Source organism: Trichechus manatus, unplaced genomic scaffold (genome assembly GCF_000243295.1).
Source record: "Trichechus manatus latirostris isolate Lorelei unplaced genomic scaffold, TriManLat1.0 scaffold00088, whole genome shotgun sequence".
Classification (NCBI taxonomy): domain Eukaryota; kingdom Metazoa; phylum Chordata; class Mammalia; order Sirenia; family Trichechidae; genus Trichechus; species Trichechus manatus.
Window position 1 is genome coordinate 6,971,367 of NW_004444024.1, and position 14,648 is coordinate 6,986,014.

Here is a 14,648-nt window from a genome sequence, read left to right on the forward strand (position 1 = left end):
ATTACCTGAAAAAATTATTCTTAATTCTAAGAGTAAGGATATGAAATACAAAGTTACCATTTTATTCCTAGATGCTTTTAATCAGGGACGGATTACCCAATAACAAGGTTAGCACATGCTTAGAGCATCAACAAAACAGGGGCACCAGTTGTCCAAAGCAAAGACTGATAGATGCCAAGCTGACAGGACACAAGGAAAAGCGAGTGCTGCAGTGGAAGGAAACTGGCAGGGCGCTAAATGAAATTGATACCAGCTTCAGTGCATGAGAATGTGCCAGCTGGAAATAAAGTTCACACAGGGTCACAAGGGCGCCCACGCGCAAGGTTGTTTAAGCTATGAGGCCCCTACCACTTCGACACCTCTGTTGACATCTGCATCCGACAGTCCCTTCCTTATCACAGCAGGTCTCTTGGGAGTATACTATTTCTAATAAATAAGAGATGGGGGTGGGCTGTTGAATCTGACTCTTGTTACACTCGATATGCAACTGTATCCAACATGAGTAGTTACTGGGCAAGGATAGATTATATTAATAGATAACAGGTCTCTGATCCATTTCGAGAGAACCTTCTTGTACACTCACATCTGCTGATTCAGCAACTCCAGCCAGGAGGCGAGCAATGTTCTTTGCTATGATACAAACACAACAGTATGCTCTTGCACACATCCTAGTAAACAACCAATGGGAACTACAGTCCCAGATGACACGCAAAAGCAAAGGAATTCAAATAAGTTGACCATAGCAATGAATTCAATCAAGTTACTTTTTAACTGTATAGCATTTATGTACAGAGTTATGTCCTAAGTTTTGTAAACAATAATACTTATAACTTTAACTTTAAAATATGTTTGGCATACACATGGATGCAATCTTGCATGCATTTAATGTAATACTTACATGGGTAATAATTTAATATATTATTAACACAGCACAGTCCAAAAACTACTAGAAATAGTAATAGCTATCTAACACAAAAAATTTTAATTTATGTATCAAGTAAGTTTCATTTTTATTGTCTGTTGTGAGGGACACAGTGCTTGATATTACTCTATATATGCTAATAAATGAGATATTAGGCACATTAAGAGGATGCAAAATTCAATATTTATCATGCAAAATATATTTCTGTTTTGTAACAATTAGTGTGCTTCTAACGTCATCTTACAAGAAAGCCACACAGGAAGTTTATCAGAATATTACATTTATATTTCATCAGAATATTTCCGTATCTCCATGTAAGAAAACTGAACAATTCCTCAAGGAAATAAATCAAATGAATATTTAGGTAATAAAAATTATATAAATGTATTTTCCATTTCCCTTAAAATTTCTTTTAAGAAATTGATATTGTTACGACTCGCAAAACAAACTCGTCAAGAAGTGGTCCTATTGTTACATCAATTATGTACGTAATCCAAACATGGGAGTTGAACAATTCCACAAAGAAATAAAATGTCCTGTGCAAAGCGAACCAAAATGTGTCTTCAGGTTGAGCATACCCTTGTATTTGTATCATGATCTTTGCGATTGCTCTCGCCCCCGTTGGGTGTCGGCAGTAGTCTAATAACTGTGAAGACGCAGCACCAAAGGACAGCAAGTGAGCATACAGGTTTTTAAGTATTATTCCAAGACAAAATACTCATGGAGATCTGCAAAGGGCCTGCCAACAAACATCATATGACAAATGAATAAAATTATTTCTGACTTGCCTTGTGACTGTCTCAGACCTGAAGAGCAAAATTACATGTTCCAAATCAATTTTTTTTACTTAATAATTTTAAAATGTAAATTTTTGTGTTAACGTCCAACTTTGAATGTAAATTTTATTTTATAAATTTTATTTATTTTCAATTATTCAAATTTATTTGCTATGGTAGGACCAAATTTAGAAAGTGACATAATTTTGTAGCCAGGTAAAATGAAACAGCAACAACTAAGTGGAGTGCAAGAACGAAACCTCGCAGAAGATAAAAAGAAAAGGATTCGTGAATCCCTAACGACAACTCCAAAATTAACTTCCTTTCTAAAATGTAATGAATCAGAAGAGGCTTCTTTCATTGTACGCTCAAGTTTAATGGATGCAAATAGTTGCACTAGTATTGCTAGGGCTGAAATTACTAATAGCAATACAAACATAACAGAATTTATTCCAAATTCTGCATCTATTCCTTGCTATAGTAAAAAAAATAATAATGGTGTAGAAAGTGAAACTATTTTAGAATCTAGAATTGTCACATCTGCAGACGCGATAAATAATACAGAGCCTGTTCTGTAAAATAATTTTTCTTCTAATTATCTAAATAATTGGATCGAAAGAGGGCCAAGTGATTGTCAGCAGCACAGTGGACCATTTGAAAATTCGTGTTGAAAATTTCTGGACAGTAAACAAATAAGGTTCTGTAGCCAGAACATACTTCTAGAGTGCAAAGCTAATGGTGAAAATTATAAGAGGGAGTGGCTACCGTATTCTCCATCAGACGGCTCTCTAAATTGTTTTGTTTGCACACTATTCAGTTCTAAATCATTTAATTCTTGATTTGCTACAGATGTATTTAGCAACTGGTGCAACCTGAATATAATTGATAAACATGAAAACAGTTCAATTCACAGAGATTGTATGTTGTCATATTTAAACTGAAGACATGGTTTTGGCTTAACTCATGAACTGGAAACAAATTAATGAAGAATGTTAGTATTGGAAAGCCATTTTGCAATGCATTGTTGCTGTCATTATAGTAATTACTGAATGTGGACTATCTTTTCAAGGAATAAATGAAGTGTTTAGGTCCCCACAAATGGAAATTTGGGGAGTGTACTTGAACTTATTGCTCAGTTTGATCCATTTTTAGCAGGTCACATCTCAAAATATGGTAACACAGGAAAGGACAACCCATTGTATATGTCTAAAACAATGTGTGAAGAATTAATGAACTTAGTAAGTGACAAAGTTCGATCAACTATTTTCAGTGAAATAACTATAGCTTGGTACTTCAGTTTGTCTGTAGATTGCACTCCTGATCTTTCTCATACACATCAGCTGGGTATTGTTTTAAGATACATATCTCCAACAGATGGAAAATCTGCCAAACGATTTATCACATTTACTAGCTTAAAAAGTCATACCGGTGAAGAAACTGCAAATCAAGTACTTCACTACTTATGTGAAGTTTGAAGATTTGATTTTTCTAAGTGCAGAAGCCAGTCCTATGACAATGCTGTCAGTGTGTCAGGGCATTATAAAGGCATGAAACAGAAAATTTTAGAACACAATGCATATGCCATTTTCATACCATGTGCTGCACATTCACTTAATCTCGTAGGACATAGTGCAGTAGATTGTTGTCTGGAAGCAGTTGATTTTCTCCTGCTGTTTGGTTACTCTACACATATTCTGCCATGTCTAATGGAGCCTTGCTGGCGCAGTGGTTAAGAGCTTGGCTGCTAACGAAAAGGTCGGCAGTTTGAATCCACCAGCCACTCCTTGGAAACCCTGTGGAGCAGTTCTACTCTGTCCTAAAGGATTGCTATGAGTCAGAATCGACCCAATGGCAATGAGTACCCATCAACGGGTAGTTCTTAAAACGTATTTAGGCAATGACTGACTATTAACATGTGTTTCTAACATACATTGGGAAGCACATGCTGTAACGAGTGCCATCCTGGAATCGTACTCTCAGATTCTAGATGCCTTAGGAAATATTGCTAAAGAGAAGACACAAAAAGGAGATCCCAAAAGAGAAGTTGAAAAAATCGCCAACAAAATGCAAACACGAGAGTATGTATTTATGCTGGTTATGTGGAATAATATATTGCAGCGTTTTCATCGGACGAAGTCAAGCTTGCCAAGATTCAGAAGTAAATTTAAAGACATGCATATATCTCTACCAGTCATTAACAGAGTATTTACATAATTTAAGAGAAGATTTTGCAAATTTTGAAAACACAATAAAACAAATATTGCCAAATACTGATTATCAAGCAGTTCACCATCACAGAAGCAACAGAAATAACAAATAAATGACGGAAGTGCTCCAGAAGTAATGAGTGCCAGAGATCAATTTCATGTAACTATACACTACACCATCACTGACACACTTGAATCTTATATGAAAAGATTCCTTCTTAAACAATGTGGATATACCTGCTGAAGAATGCATAAAGGCATCCAAGAAATTAGTACACACTTATCCCAATGACTTAAATACAAACCTTTATGGAGAAGTGCGACAATTTCATTCTTAAATGAGAACTAAGTTTACAGATTTAGTAAAGACAAATTTTACTCATGTAGGCATGTATGATTCCCTAACAGAAGATAAAATGCAATGCCTATTTACCAATGTTGAAATTGCTTTTTGCATATTCTTAACTTTAACGATCACAAACTGCACAACACAACGCTCATTTTCGTCCTTAAAGAGACTCAAAAACTCTCAGCATACAACGATTCAAGAAAGACTCAATTAATTATCCATGTTATGTATGGAAGTAGATATTTTTCGGCAGTTTAATTCCGATGAAATCATTGAAGAATTTGTAAGAGCAAAGAATAGAAAAAATATTTTTAATTATAAGAGATGAAAGATCTGAAAATAAAATATAGTAATTTGTGTTTTCTGATCATTAAATTTTCTTTTATGACATCTTTTCATTTGTTATTATAGAATTTATTATGCAACAAGCATAAAAATGGAAGTATGAACCATTTAAAGCAAAACTGGTGAAAGTTAATTTTTTGTTGTGGGAGATCAACAGAATTATACACTGATTGTTGAAAACAACTAAGTTCACTGAGTCATTTTCTTTGTTGTAAAATTTCTTTTTGTAGAAATGTGGTATATAGTAAAAATGTTAGTACCCTGCATCCACTAAAAAATTTATAATCTAATTCATCTCACTCCACTACAATGGCATACACCACTTTTGCGTTCAATCGCTAATATTATAGTCACATTTTAAAAGAAGTTACATCATGGATAGCTAAGACACACACACACACATATATATATACATGTATATACATAACTCACATATCCTGTTTGAATGTGTGAGTAAATAGAGGAGGGGACTCCACAGATTACTGGTGCTTAGGGCCCTCCCATGCCTTAATCTAGCCCTGCTTTTAATTCTGAAAATTTTTCTCCAATTGTATATTTATGAAAGTGGTGGTTAACAATTTTAGTTCCTTCTCATGCTTGGCTGCTTGAAACTTTAAGTTTTTTTAAAAAAGAATGATTTAGTTATATTCTTAATTGTGCCTACTAGAAATCTTGCTATCTGGATCATGAAGCTATATATGAGACACTGCAATCAATCTGGTAATGGCAGGAAGAAATAAAAAAAACTTTTTAAGTTCTGACTTTTCCATGTTCACCTCATATAAAATCAGAAATGCAAACTATACAAAAGAGTGTGTTAAATGATGAGGGATTGGTACACAAAAAAAGAAAGGGCTTAAGACTATGGTCCAGGGACACAGTCCATACTTGATAAATATTTGTTGGCAGAGGGAGGGAAGGGAAGAGATAGGCGAAAAGTGAAACGTTGAAGGAGGGTGGGGTAGGAAGGAGAAAGGAGGCGATTCCAAGATGACTGCACATAGCAATCCTGAGATGGAAAGAGAAAACTAGTAGCTTAGTTGGAATCTGGATTTTGTGCAAGTAAGGCAACACATGCTAAGAGAGGTGTAGTCAATCACTTACCTCAATCCGTCGTAAAACAACTCCTTGTAGTCAACATTTACTATTCTTATATTTTCTTTTGAAAGTTTATCAAGGGAGTATAAGCGGCCCACTTGCTGAAAACCAGGAGCCATAAGCCTGACATAGTCCCTATCAAAACCTGGCAACCAAAAGATCTGTAAAGAAAAACAATTAAGTCCTTCAGTGGATAATCGTCTGTCTAGGTGCAAACAGCCCCATGTAGAATAGACAGAGCACCATTTTAGCACTGGTTAACAGTCTACAGGATGTACAGAGAGTGATTCTGGCCCTTGTTAAAAGGATCCGCCTGGCCTAATATTGTCTAATGAGCTCTCATTTCTTCCCCAGAGTTGTTTTGGAGCTGAGTTTTCTCAGGACCTCTCAGCCACAAGTTAACGTCATGGACTAAGGGTTCACTGTATGCAGAAAGTCACATACTGGGCAAACTGTATGGTGAGTGGGTAGATATGGATGAAGGGTAGGAATCAAACTTCTCCTCTGGATGATGCTGCTGAAAATAATCTTTGAGAGGAGTCATTTCCTGCCAACAGGGAATGCTATTATGACTCATCTGTGAAAATAGTTCCATTTGCAAAAAAAATTCATACTTGTGTCACTCCTAATACTCTTCCATATGATTCTGTGAATTAGCTGCCCAAATGTAGAGAGCTGCTTCTGAAAAATAAGATGAGTAAGTCTCTGCTCAAATATGAACCAGCTGCCCTTTCTACATTATTCATCAAAGCCAAGTTCTCAAAGCCTTAATGTTACCCAGGCTCCTTCTAATAGATCTATGTTAGTGATGTGATGGGGCAGGTCACATCACATGGTCATTATAAACATTCCTCTTCGACAGGATGCTGACATTTCATTTGGTTTGGAATAGTAAATGGCCTACTTGGTATTTAACTGGGTCATCCTCAGATTGCTGCATCTAGCTGTGTAAGCAACAAATCTCTATTTCCACAGGAAGCAAAATTACTTAAGGATCCCAAGCAGGATCCATACGGTTGGTCATGTCCATCTGAGGTGCTCCTGGGACATGCTATCCACCTCCCAATCTCTACTATAACCACTGAAACAGACGTACCAGATGTGGCTCAATTTTAGAGTCAAGGATCACCCTTACTACCAGTCGGACATATGTGTTTCTGTGAGGATGTTTTGGTGGAGGAGCTACAAGATCAAATATCACATATTTTTTTTCCTTCTGTGCAAGATCCAATAAATCACGTAGTTTCGCGATTGTCTGACTTCTTGCTTTTTCATTATCAGCCTCTGATAGGGGTTCCATATGGTAAAATGGTTTGTTCTATAAATAAACATATACATCAGAAAATACATTGGCTCCCATCAAAAGCATTTCCTGGTTCTCTTGCTGTGTAGTCCCACACCCTTTCCTACCTCCATCTTCCTCCATTACCATTCAACCAACCAGCCCTTCTGAAATTCTGGTTCTGAGATCAGAGTTGCCAAGAAGCAAAATAAAATGTCATCTTCATAGGTGATTCTGGTGTTTGGAATGATTTCTTCTATAACTTAGAACATGTTGTATTTGGACTGAAAGTCTTTTATGTTCTAGTTCTGACCTTCCTTTTCAGCCTTTTCTTCCATAACTCAGTTTCATTAGATTCCCATATTTGCTCTCACTGTCCTAGTTTTGAGTAATGTAAAGAGGATAGGCTTTGGCTTCACATTTAATTGGCTATAATCCCAGCTCTACCACTCACTTGTCTTCCTTGCCATATCCTCCTGTTAAAATCCTACCCACAACCTACAAAGCCCAGTTCAAATGGTACCTTCTTTGTAAAGTCTTCCTTAAATATTCTTGAACTAAAAAAAAATCAATGGCTTTAAAACTTGATAGCCCATTTTTATGCCTGTTTAATTGTATGCCTCATTTTGCTTTCTATACTTACTTGTACATGTCTCAGGTAGACCAAGGTTAAAATCCTGGCTAAATACACTTCTTGCTGTATAATTTTGCAAAAATCATTTAAATTACCAAAGTCTTATTTGCTCAAACTTATAAAATAGGAGAGGGGAGGGGTAATCTATGTATTTCTCAGGATTATCCTGAAGATTAAACATGATAAAATATTTACAGGTTCTGGGAGCATATCTAGTATATAGGAGGTATACAATTCACATTAGTTTCCTTATTCTCTACTGTTTCTACTGGAGTATAGCTCCCTCATGGCAGGAACTTTATTGTAGTTTCTATACAATGTACAGCATTTATCTTACACATAAATTAAAAAAAAAAAAAAAAAAAAAAAAACCCAAACCCATTGCAGTCAAGTCAATTCCAACTCATAGCGACAGAGTAGACAGAATAGAACTGCCCCACAGGGTTTCCAAGAAGTGGCTGGTGGAGTTGAACTGCCAACCTTTTGGTTAGCAGCCAAGCTCTTAATGACTGTGTTACCAGGGCTCCATCTTACACAGAGCAGGCCATAAATATATTTGCTATATTAAATTCAATGGAGTGGCATCAGCAAGATGGCAGACTAACAAGCTCCATACTCCCATGTCCCCGTTCCCTCAGAAACATCCAAAAATAAGCAGAAACTATCAAAACCAACTTTGTCAGAACTCTGGAAAATAGTCAAAGGTTCACAGCAGCCAAGTGAATGCTGAAGTAAGAAAACACAGCTTCACAACGGTAGGAAAGCTTTGTGGCATGGCTCTTTACTTGCTCATGCCCTACCCTCTCCCTGACTCAGCAGCTGGCTTGAAGGGAGCAGCCTCTGTTCCCAGTGTGGGAACTCTGGATCCTGGTTCTAGAGGAAGAAGAGCAAACCTTATTCAGAAGTTATTGAGTTTCTCTGTTCTAATCTGTCAGATGGCTACCTAAAGGACTGAAGCAAGGCACTTGTCTCTGATTCACCTATCTCAGAACTCATGCAGGATGGAAAACGTCAGGCATTGTTCAAACACTGTAAGGTGAACAGTCAACCTGTAGTTGTCTGGGGCAAAAGAGTGTGATTAAGATATACAACAGACTGCTTAAGGGCTGGAAGGCAAGGCTAAGGAAGTGTCTTTAAAAAATAAGGACATTCGAAAGCATCCACGCAAGAGGGGGGAGGGGAATTTAGAAAGCTACATGTATGCCCAGGGCAAGACAAATTCTCAGAGATGAACTGAGAAAACCCTAAGCTTTCACACTGGGCTGATCGCTAGACTCAATGTAAGTCTGGCTAAGTGTTGAAGGAATGTCCCAGTGCAGGGCCAATCTGCAAAGACAGGAAGCGGTGATTTTATTCTGTTCTTGATTTTTGTTTTGGGGTTTTTATTTTTCTTTCTTTATATTTTGACTTCTGGAACTCAAAGAAATCTCTGTCAAGACACAAACTGAACAGAAGCTAAAGAAACAGGCATACAGAGAAACATGAAAGTTTGATTCATTCAAAAAGAACAACAACAACAAAATAACAGAAACCATCACCCAAGGAATCCCAGAGATTGGACTTACTAGACAAGGACTTTAAAACACTGTCTTAAGTATGCTCAAAGAACTAAATGAAAACATAAACAAGGAACTAAATGAAATAAGGAAAATGATGTAAGAACAAAATGAGAATACTTATAAAGAGATAGAAGCGATAAAAAGAAACCAAATAGAAATTCTGTAGCTCAGAAATACAATAACTGAACTGAAAAATTCACTGGGAGTCTTCAATAGCAGATGTGAGCTGGCAGAAGAGAAAAATCAGCAAACTTCAAGATAAGAAATTTGAAACTATCAAGTCTTAGAAGAAAAAAAAGAGTGAAGAAAAGTGAACAGAGAATAAAGGGCTTGTGGGACACTGTCAAGCTGACCAACATATGCATTATGGGAGTTTTGGAAGGAGAAGAGAAAGAGAAAAGGGCAGAAAGAATATTCGAAGAAATAATAGCCAGAAACAGGTCAAATTTGATGAAAGACACGAATCTGCACATCCAAAAAGCTCAAGGAACTCCAAATAAGCAAACCAAAAGAGACCTACACCAAGACACATTATAGTCAAACTTTCAAAAACCGAAGATAAACATAGAGAATTCTGAAAGCAGTAAAAGAAGTGAATCATTACATATAAGGAGTTCCCAATAAGATTAAGTACTAATTTCTCCTCAGAAACTATGGAGGCCAGAAGGCAGTGGGATAACATATCTAAAGTGCAGAAAGAAAAGAACTGTTGGAGGCGGGGCCAAGATGGCAGAATAGTCAGATGCTTCCTGTGGCCCCTCTTACAACAAAGACCCAAAAAGCAAGTAAATTGATTATATATGACAATCTAGGGGCCCTGATCATAAACGACAAAGTTGAGAAGCTGGACTGAGTGACAGGGGGAGGGAAAGACAGCTCAGACGCAGTGGAGAAGTGCCAGTCTTAAGCTAGCCAGCACCTTGCAGGCTGGGTCGGCTGACGCACGCAGGCTGAGGTGAGCAGTAGCACTTGGGAAGCATTTCACCATGTCGGGAGAGACTGGACGTCGGAGTCTGCACAAGCCTCCGGACCTAGGGGGACGTGGCGCTGGATCTGTTAAAGTTGAGTGCAAACATCTAACCTACCACACAGGATCAAAATAACCCCTCCCCCTCCAGGACTTTCATAGTGGAGAAGTGCCACTTTCCCCTCACCCACCCCCGTCCCCACTCAGCTCCAATACCAGTCCGGCAGTATTCAACAACTGCCACATCCTCTAAGCTGGAAATAGGAGTTATCACACACAAACCAGTCTCACGGCTTTAGGGAAAAGAGAAACCTGCCAAGTCCTCTAAGCTGGGAACTCAGGAACTGAGTCTCACGGGTTAAAAAAATCACCACGCCTCCTAAGCTGGGAACTCAGGGCAGGCACTGTCCCTTTGCCTAGGCACTGGCATAAGGGGTCCATGGCCTTTGAACACCCTCCACCCCCACCTACACCTGTGCAGTCCGATTCAATAGCATAGGTCCTCAATAGCATAGAACAAAAAGATATATACCTGAAGCCTATTTTCAATTGCAGCAGCTAAGGGGGAGTTGTAGATTCATGACATTGGACACCACCCTGGCCATTAAGCAGGGTCCTCACCCACCCATATCAGGGCCTGAGGACTGGCAGTATCACCCATTCCACCTAGCCACTCATGACAGGGGTCCAAGAATAACTGGTGCCTCCCACCATTTAGAGCAGCACTGGGTGCCTGAAGTTCAGCTGCAAAACTCACCCACCTAAGCACTTTAGGGGACAGGGACATGCCTTCCAAATAGGCATTCGGGGTAGCCATCAGCCCCTACTTTGCTCATCACATAGCCCACTACTGCAGCCAGATACCCATGCCTGCTCCAATCACACCATGCAGCCCCGCCCAGCTAGGACTGTAGGTGGGAGTCTGCACTACAAACTTGGTGCCTGACGACCTGGACACCTGAGCTGAATCCACACAAGAAAAGTAAACAGACTTCTGGGCTCACGCACCTAGTAGCAGCTCTAATCACCTGGTGACTGGACTTGAGAGCTTCAAAGATGCCAATAACCAAAGTAGCTCACATGCTCAGTCTATTTGGGCATATCAAAACAAACAAACAAACAAACAAAAAAAAAAACCAACACAGTAAGCAAACATGCAATAAATAAATATAACAATTTATTGATGGCTCAGAGACAACAGTCAATATCAAATTATACAAAGAAGCAGGTCAAAATGGCTCCAGCAAGCAACTAAAACAAAGAAATCAGGAAACCTTTCAGAGGAAGATAACTACTTGGAATTATCAGAGTTAGAATTCAAAAGATTACTATACGGAGCTCTTCAAGAGATCAGGCAAAACTCACACTAATCAAAGGAATACACAGACAAAGCAATATAGGAATTCAGGAAAGCAATACAAGAACAGAACACCAAATTTAACAGGCTGCTAGAAACCATAGGGAGGCAGCAACTAGAAATCCAAAAGATTAACAATAAAATTTCAGAAGTAGACAACTCAGTAAAAAGTCACAGGAGAAGAAATGAGGCAATGGAAGTGAGAATTAGTGAAATTGAAGATAAAGCTCTTGACACCAATTTATTTGAGGAAAAATCAGATAAAAGAATTTTTAAAAATGAAGAAATTCTAAGAATTATATGGGACACTAAGAGGAAAAACATACTAGTGACTGGAGTAAAAGAACGGGGAGATAACAGAAAACACACAGAGAACTGTTGATGATTTGTGGGCAGAAAATGTTCCTGGTGTCGTGAAAGACAAGAAGATATCTATCCAAGAAGCTCATCGAACCTCACACAAGGTAGATCCCAAAAGAAAGTCACCAAGACATACTGTAATCAAACTTGCCAAAACCAAAGATAGAGAATTTTAAGGGTGGCTAGGGATAAACAAAAAGTCGCCTACAAAGGAGAGTCAATAAGACTAAGCTCTAACTACTCAGCAGAAAACATGCAAGCAAGAAGGCAATGGGATGACATATATAAAGCCTTGAAGGAAAAAAACCGCCAGCCAAGAATTATATATTCAGCAAAACTGTCTCTCAAATATGATGGTGAAATTAGGGCATTTCCAGATAAACAGAAATTAAAGGAATTGGTAAAAAAAAAACCAAACCAAATATACAAGAAATATTAAAGGGAGTCCTCCAGCTAGAGAACCAACAATATCAGACAACAACCCAAGACTAGAACACAGGACACAATAACCAGATATCAGCACAGATAGGGAAGTCACAAAAATAAGTCAAAGCTAAAAGACTGAAAACAGGGAAACAGAGATGTCAATATGTAAACAATGACAAAGTCAAAACAAAAAAGAGGGACTAAATAGTGTAGCCATAGAACTTTCATATGGAGAGGAAGTTAAGGCGATATTAAGAAATAAAAGATGGGTTTAAACTCAGAAAAATAGAGGTAAATTATAAGGTAACCACAAAGGAAACTAACAAATCTGCCATCAAAATAAAAAAGAAGAAAAACATAAAGACTCAGCAAACACAAAATCAGCATAGTAAAGATGAAAAGAAAATACATAAAGAAAATGACTCAGCACAGAAAATTAAGTAGAACAAAGAAACTGTCAACACCACAAAAAAATACATCAAAATGACAGCAGTAAACTCATATCTATCAATAATTACACTGAATGTAAATGGACTAAATGTACCAACAAAGAGACAGAGAGTGGGAGAATGGATTAAAAAACATAATCTGTCTACATGCTGCCTACAAGAGACACACCTTAGACTCAAAGATACAAACTAAAACTCAAAGGATGTAAAATATACGTATCAAGCAAACAACCACCAAAAAAGAAGAGGAGTGGCAATATTAATCTCTGACAAAATACTTTACAGCCAGCCTGTGAGTGGCCATCTAAGATACTCCACTTGTTTCAGCCCTTCGGGAACAAAGAAGAATGAAGAAAATTAAAGACACAAGGGAAAGACTAGTCCAAAGGACTAATGGACCACAACCACCATGGCCTCCACCAGACTGAGTCCAGTACAACTAGATGGTGCCCAGCTACCACCACTGACTGCTCTGATAGGGATCACAACAGACGGTCCCAGACAGAGCTGGAGAAAAATGTAGAACAAAATTCTGACTCACAAAAAAAGACCAGACTTCCTGGCCTGACAGAGACTGGAGAAATCCCAAGAGTATGGCCCCCAGACACCCTTTTAGCTCAGTAATGAAGTCACTCCTGAGGTTCACCCTTCAGTCAAAGATCAGACAGGCCCATAAAACAAAACGAGACTAAAGGGGCACACCAGCCCAGAAGCAAGCACTAGAAGGCAAGAGGGGACAGGAAAGCTGGTAAAGGGGAACGAAAGGTTGAGAAGGCAGAGTGTTGACTAGTTGTGGGGTTGTTAACCAATGTCATAAAACAATCTGTGTACTAACTGTTCAGTGAGAAGCCAGTTTGTTCGGTAAACCTTCATCTAAAGTACAATTTAAAAAATATACACAAAAAAGACTTTAAAGCAAAATCCACCACAATGGATAAGAAAGAACACCATATAATGATTAAAGGGCTAATACACCAGAAGGACATAACCATAATAAATATATATGCATCCAATGACAGGGATCCAAAATACATAAAACAAACTCTAACATCACTGAAAAGAGAAATGGACAGCTCCACAATAATGGTAGGAGACCTCAACACACCACTTTTGGTAAAGGACAAAACATCTGGAAAGAAACTCAATAAAGACACAGAAGATCTAAATGCCACAATCAATCAATTTGACCTTACAGATATATACAGAACACTCTACCCAACAGCAGCCAAGTATACTTTCTTTTCCAATGCACATGGAACATTCTCCAGAACAGACCACATATTAGGCCACAAAGCAAGCCTTAACAAAATCCAAAACATCAAAATTTATAAAGCATCTTTTCTGACCATAAAGCCATAAAAGTAGAAATCAGTAACAGAAAAAGTAAGGGAAAAAAATCTAACACATGGAAACCGAACAACATCTTGTTCAAAAACTACTGGGTTATAGAAGAAATCAAGGACGGAATAAAGAAATTCATAGAATCGAATGAGAATGAAAACACATCTTACCAGAAACTCTGGAACACAGAAAAAGCAGTGCTCAGAGGTCAATTTTTAGCAATAAATGCAAACTTCCAAAAAGAAGAAAGAGCCAAAATCAAAACATTAACCCTAAAATTCAAACAAATAGAAAGAGAGCAGCAAAAGAAGCCCTCGGGCACCAGAAGAAAGGAAATAATAAAGATTAGAGCAGAGATAAATGACATAGAGAATAGAAAAACAACTGGAAGAGTCAACAAGACCAAAAGCTTGTTCTTTGAAAAGAGCAACAAAACTGATAAACCAGTGGCCAAACTGACAAAATAAAAACAGGAGAGGAAGCAAATAATCCACATAAGAAATGAGATGGGCAATATTACAACACACCCAACTGAAATTAAAAGGATCATAACAGAATACTATGAAAAACTGTACT

At 37.9% G+C, this 14,648-nt stretch overlaps 1 protein-coding gene across 1 annotated transcript in view; it reads right to left on the reverse strand.

Annotated features, from left to right (window-relative positions):
• GDPD4 (glycerophosphodiester phosphodiesterase domain containing 4) overlaps positions 1-14,648 on the reverse strand; it is a 116,407-nt gene that overhangs the window by 42,054 nt on the left and 59,705 nt on the right. Inside the window, exons 11-12 of the mRNA XM_023736500.1 lie at positions 6,794-7,015; positions 5,704-5,858 (exon numbers count right to left, since the gene is read on the reverse strand). Coding sequence (XP_023592268.1) covers positions 5,704-5,858; positions 6,794-7,015 — 377 coding nt within the window. The remainder of the gene's footprint in view (positions 1-5,703; positions 5,859-6,793; positions 7,016-14,648) is intronic.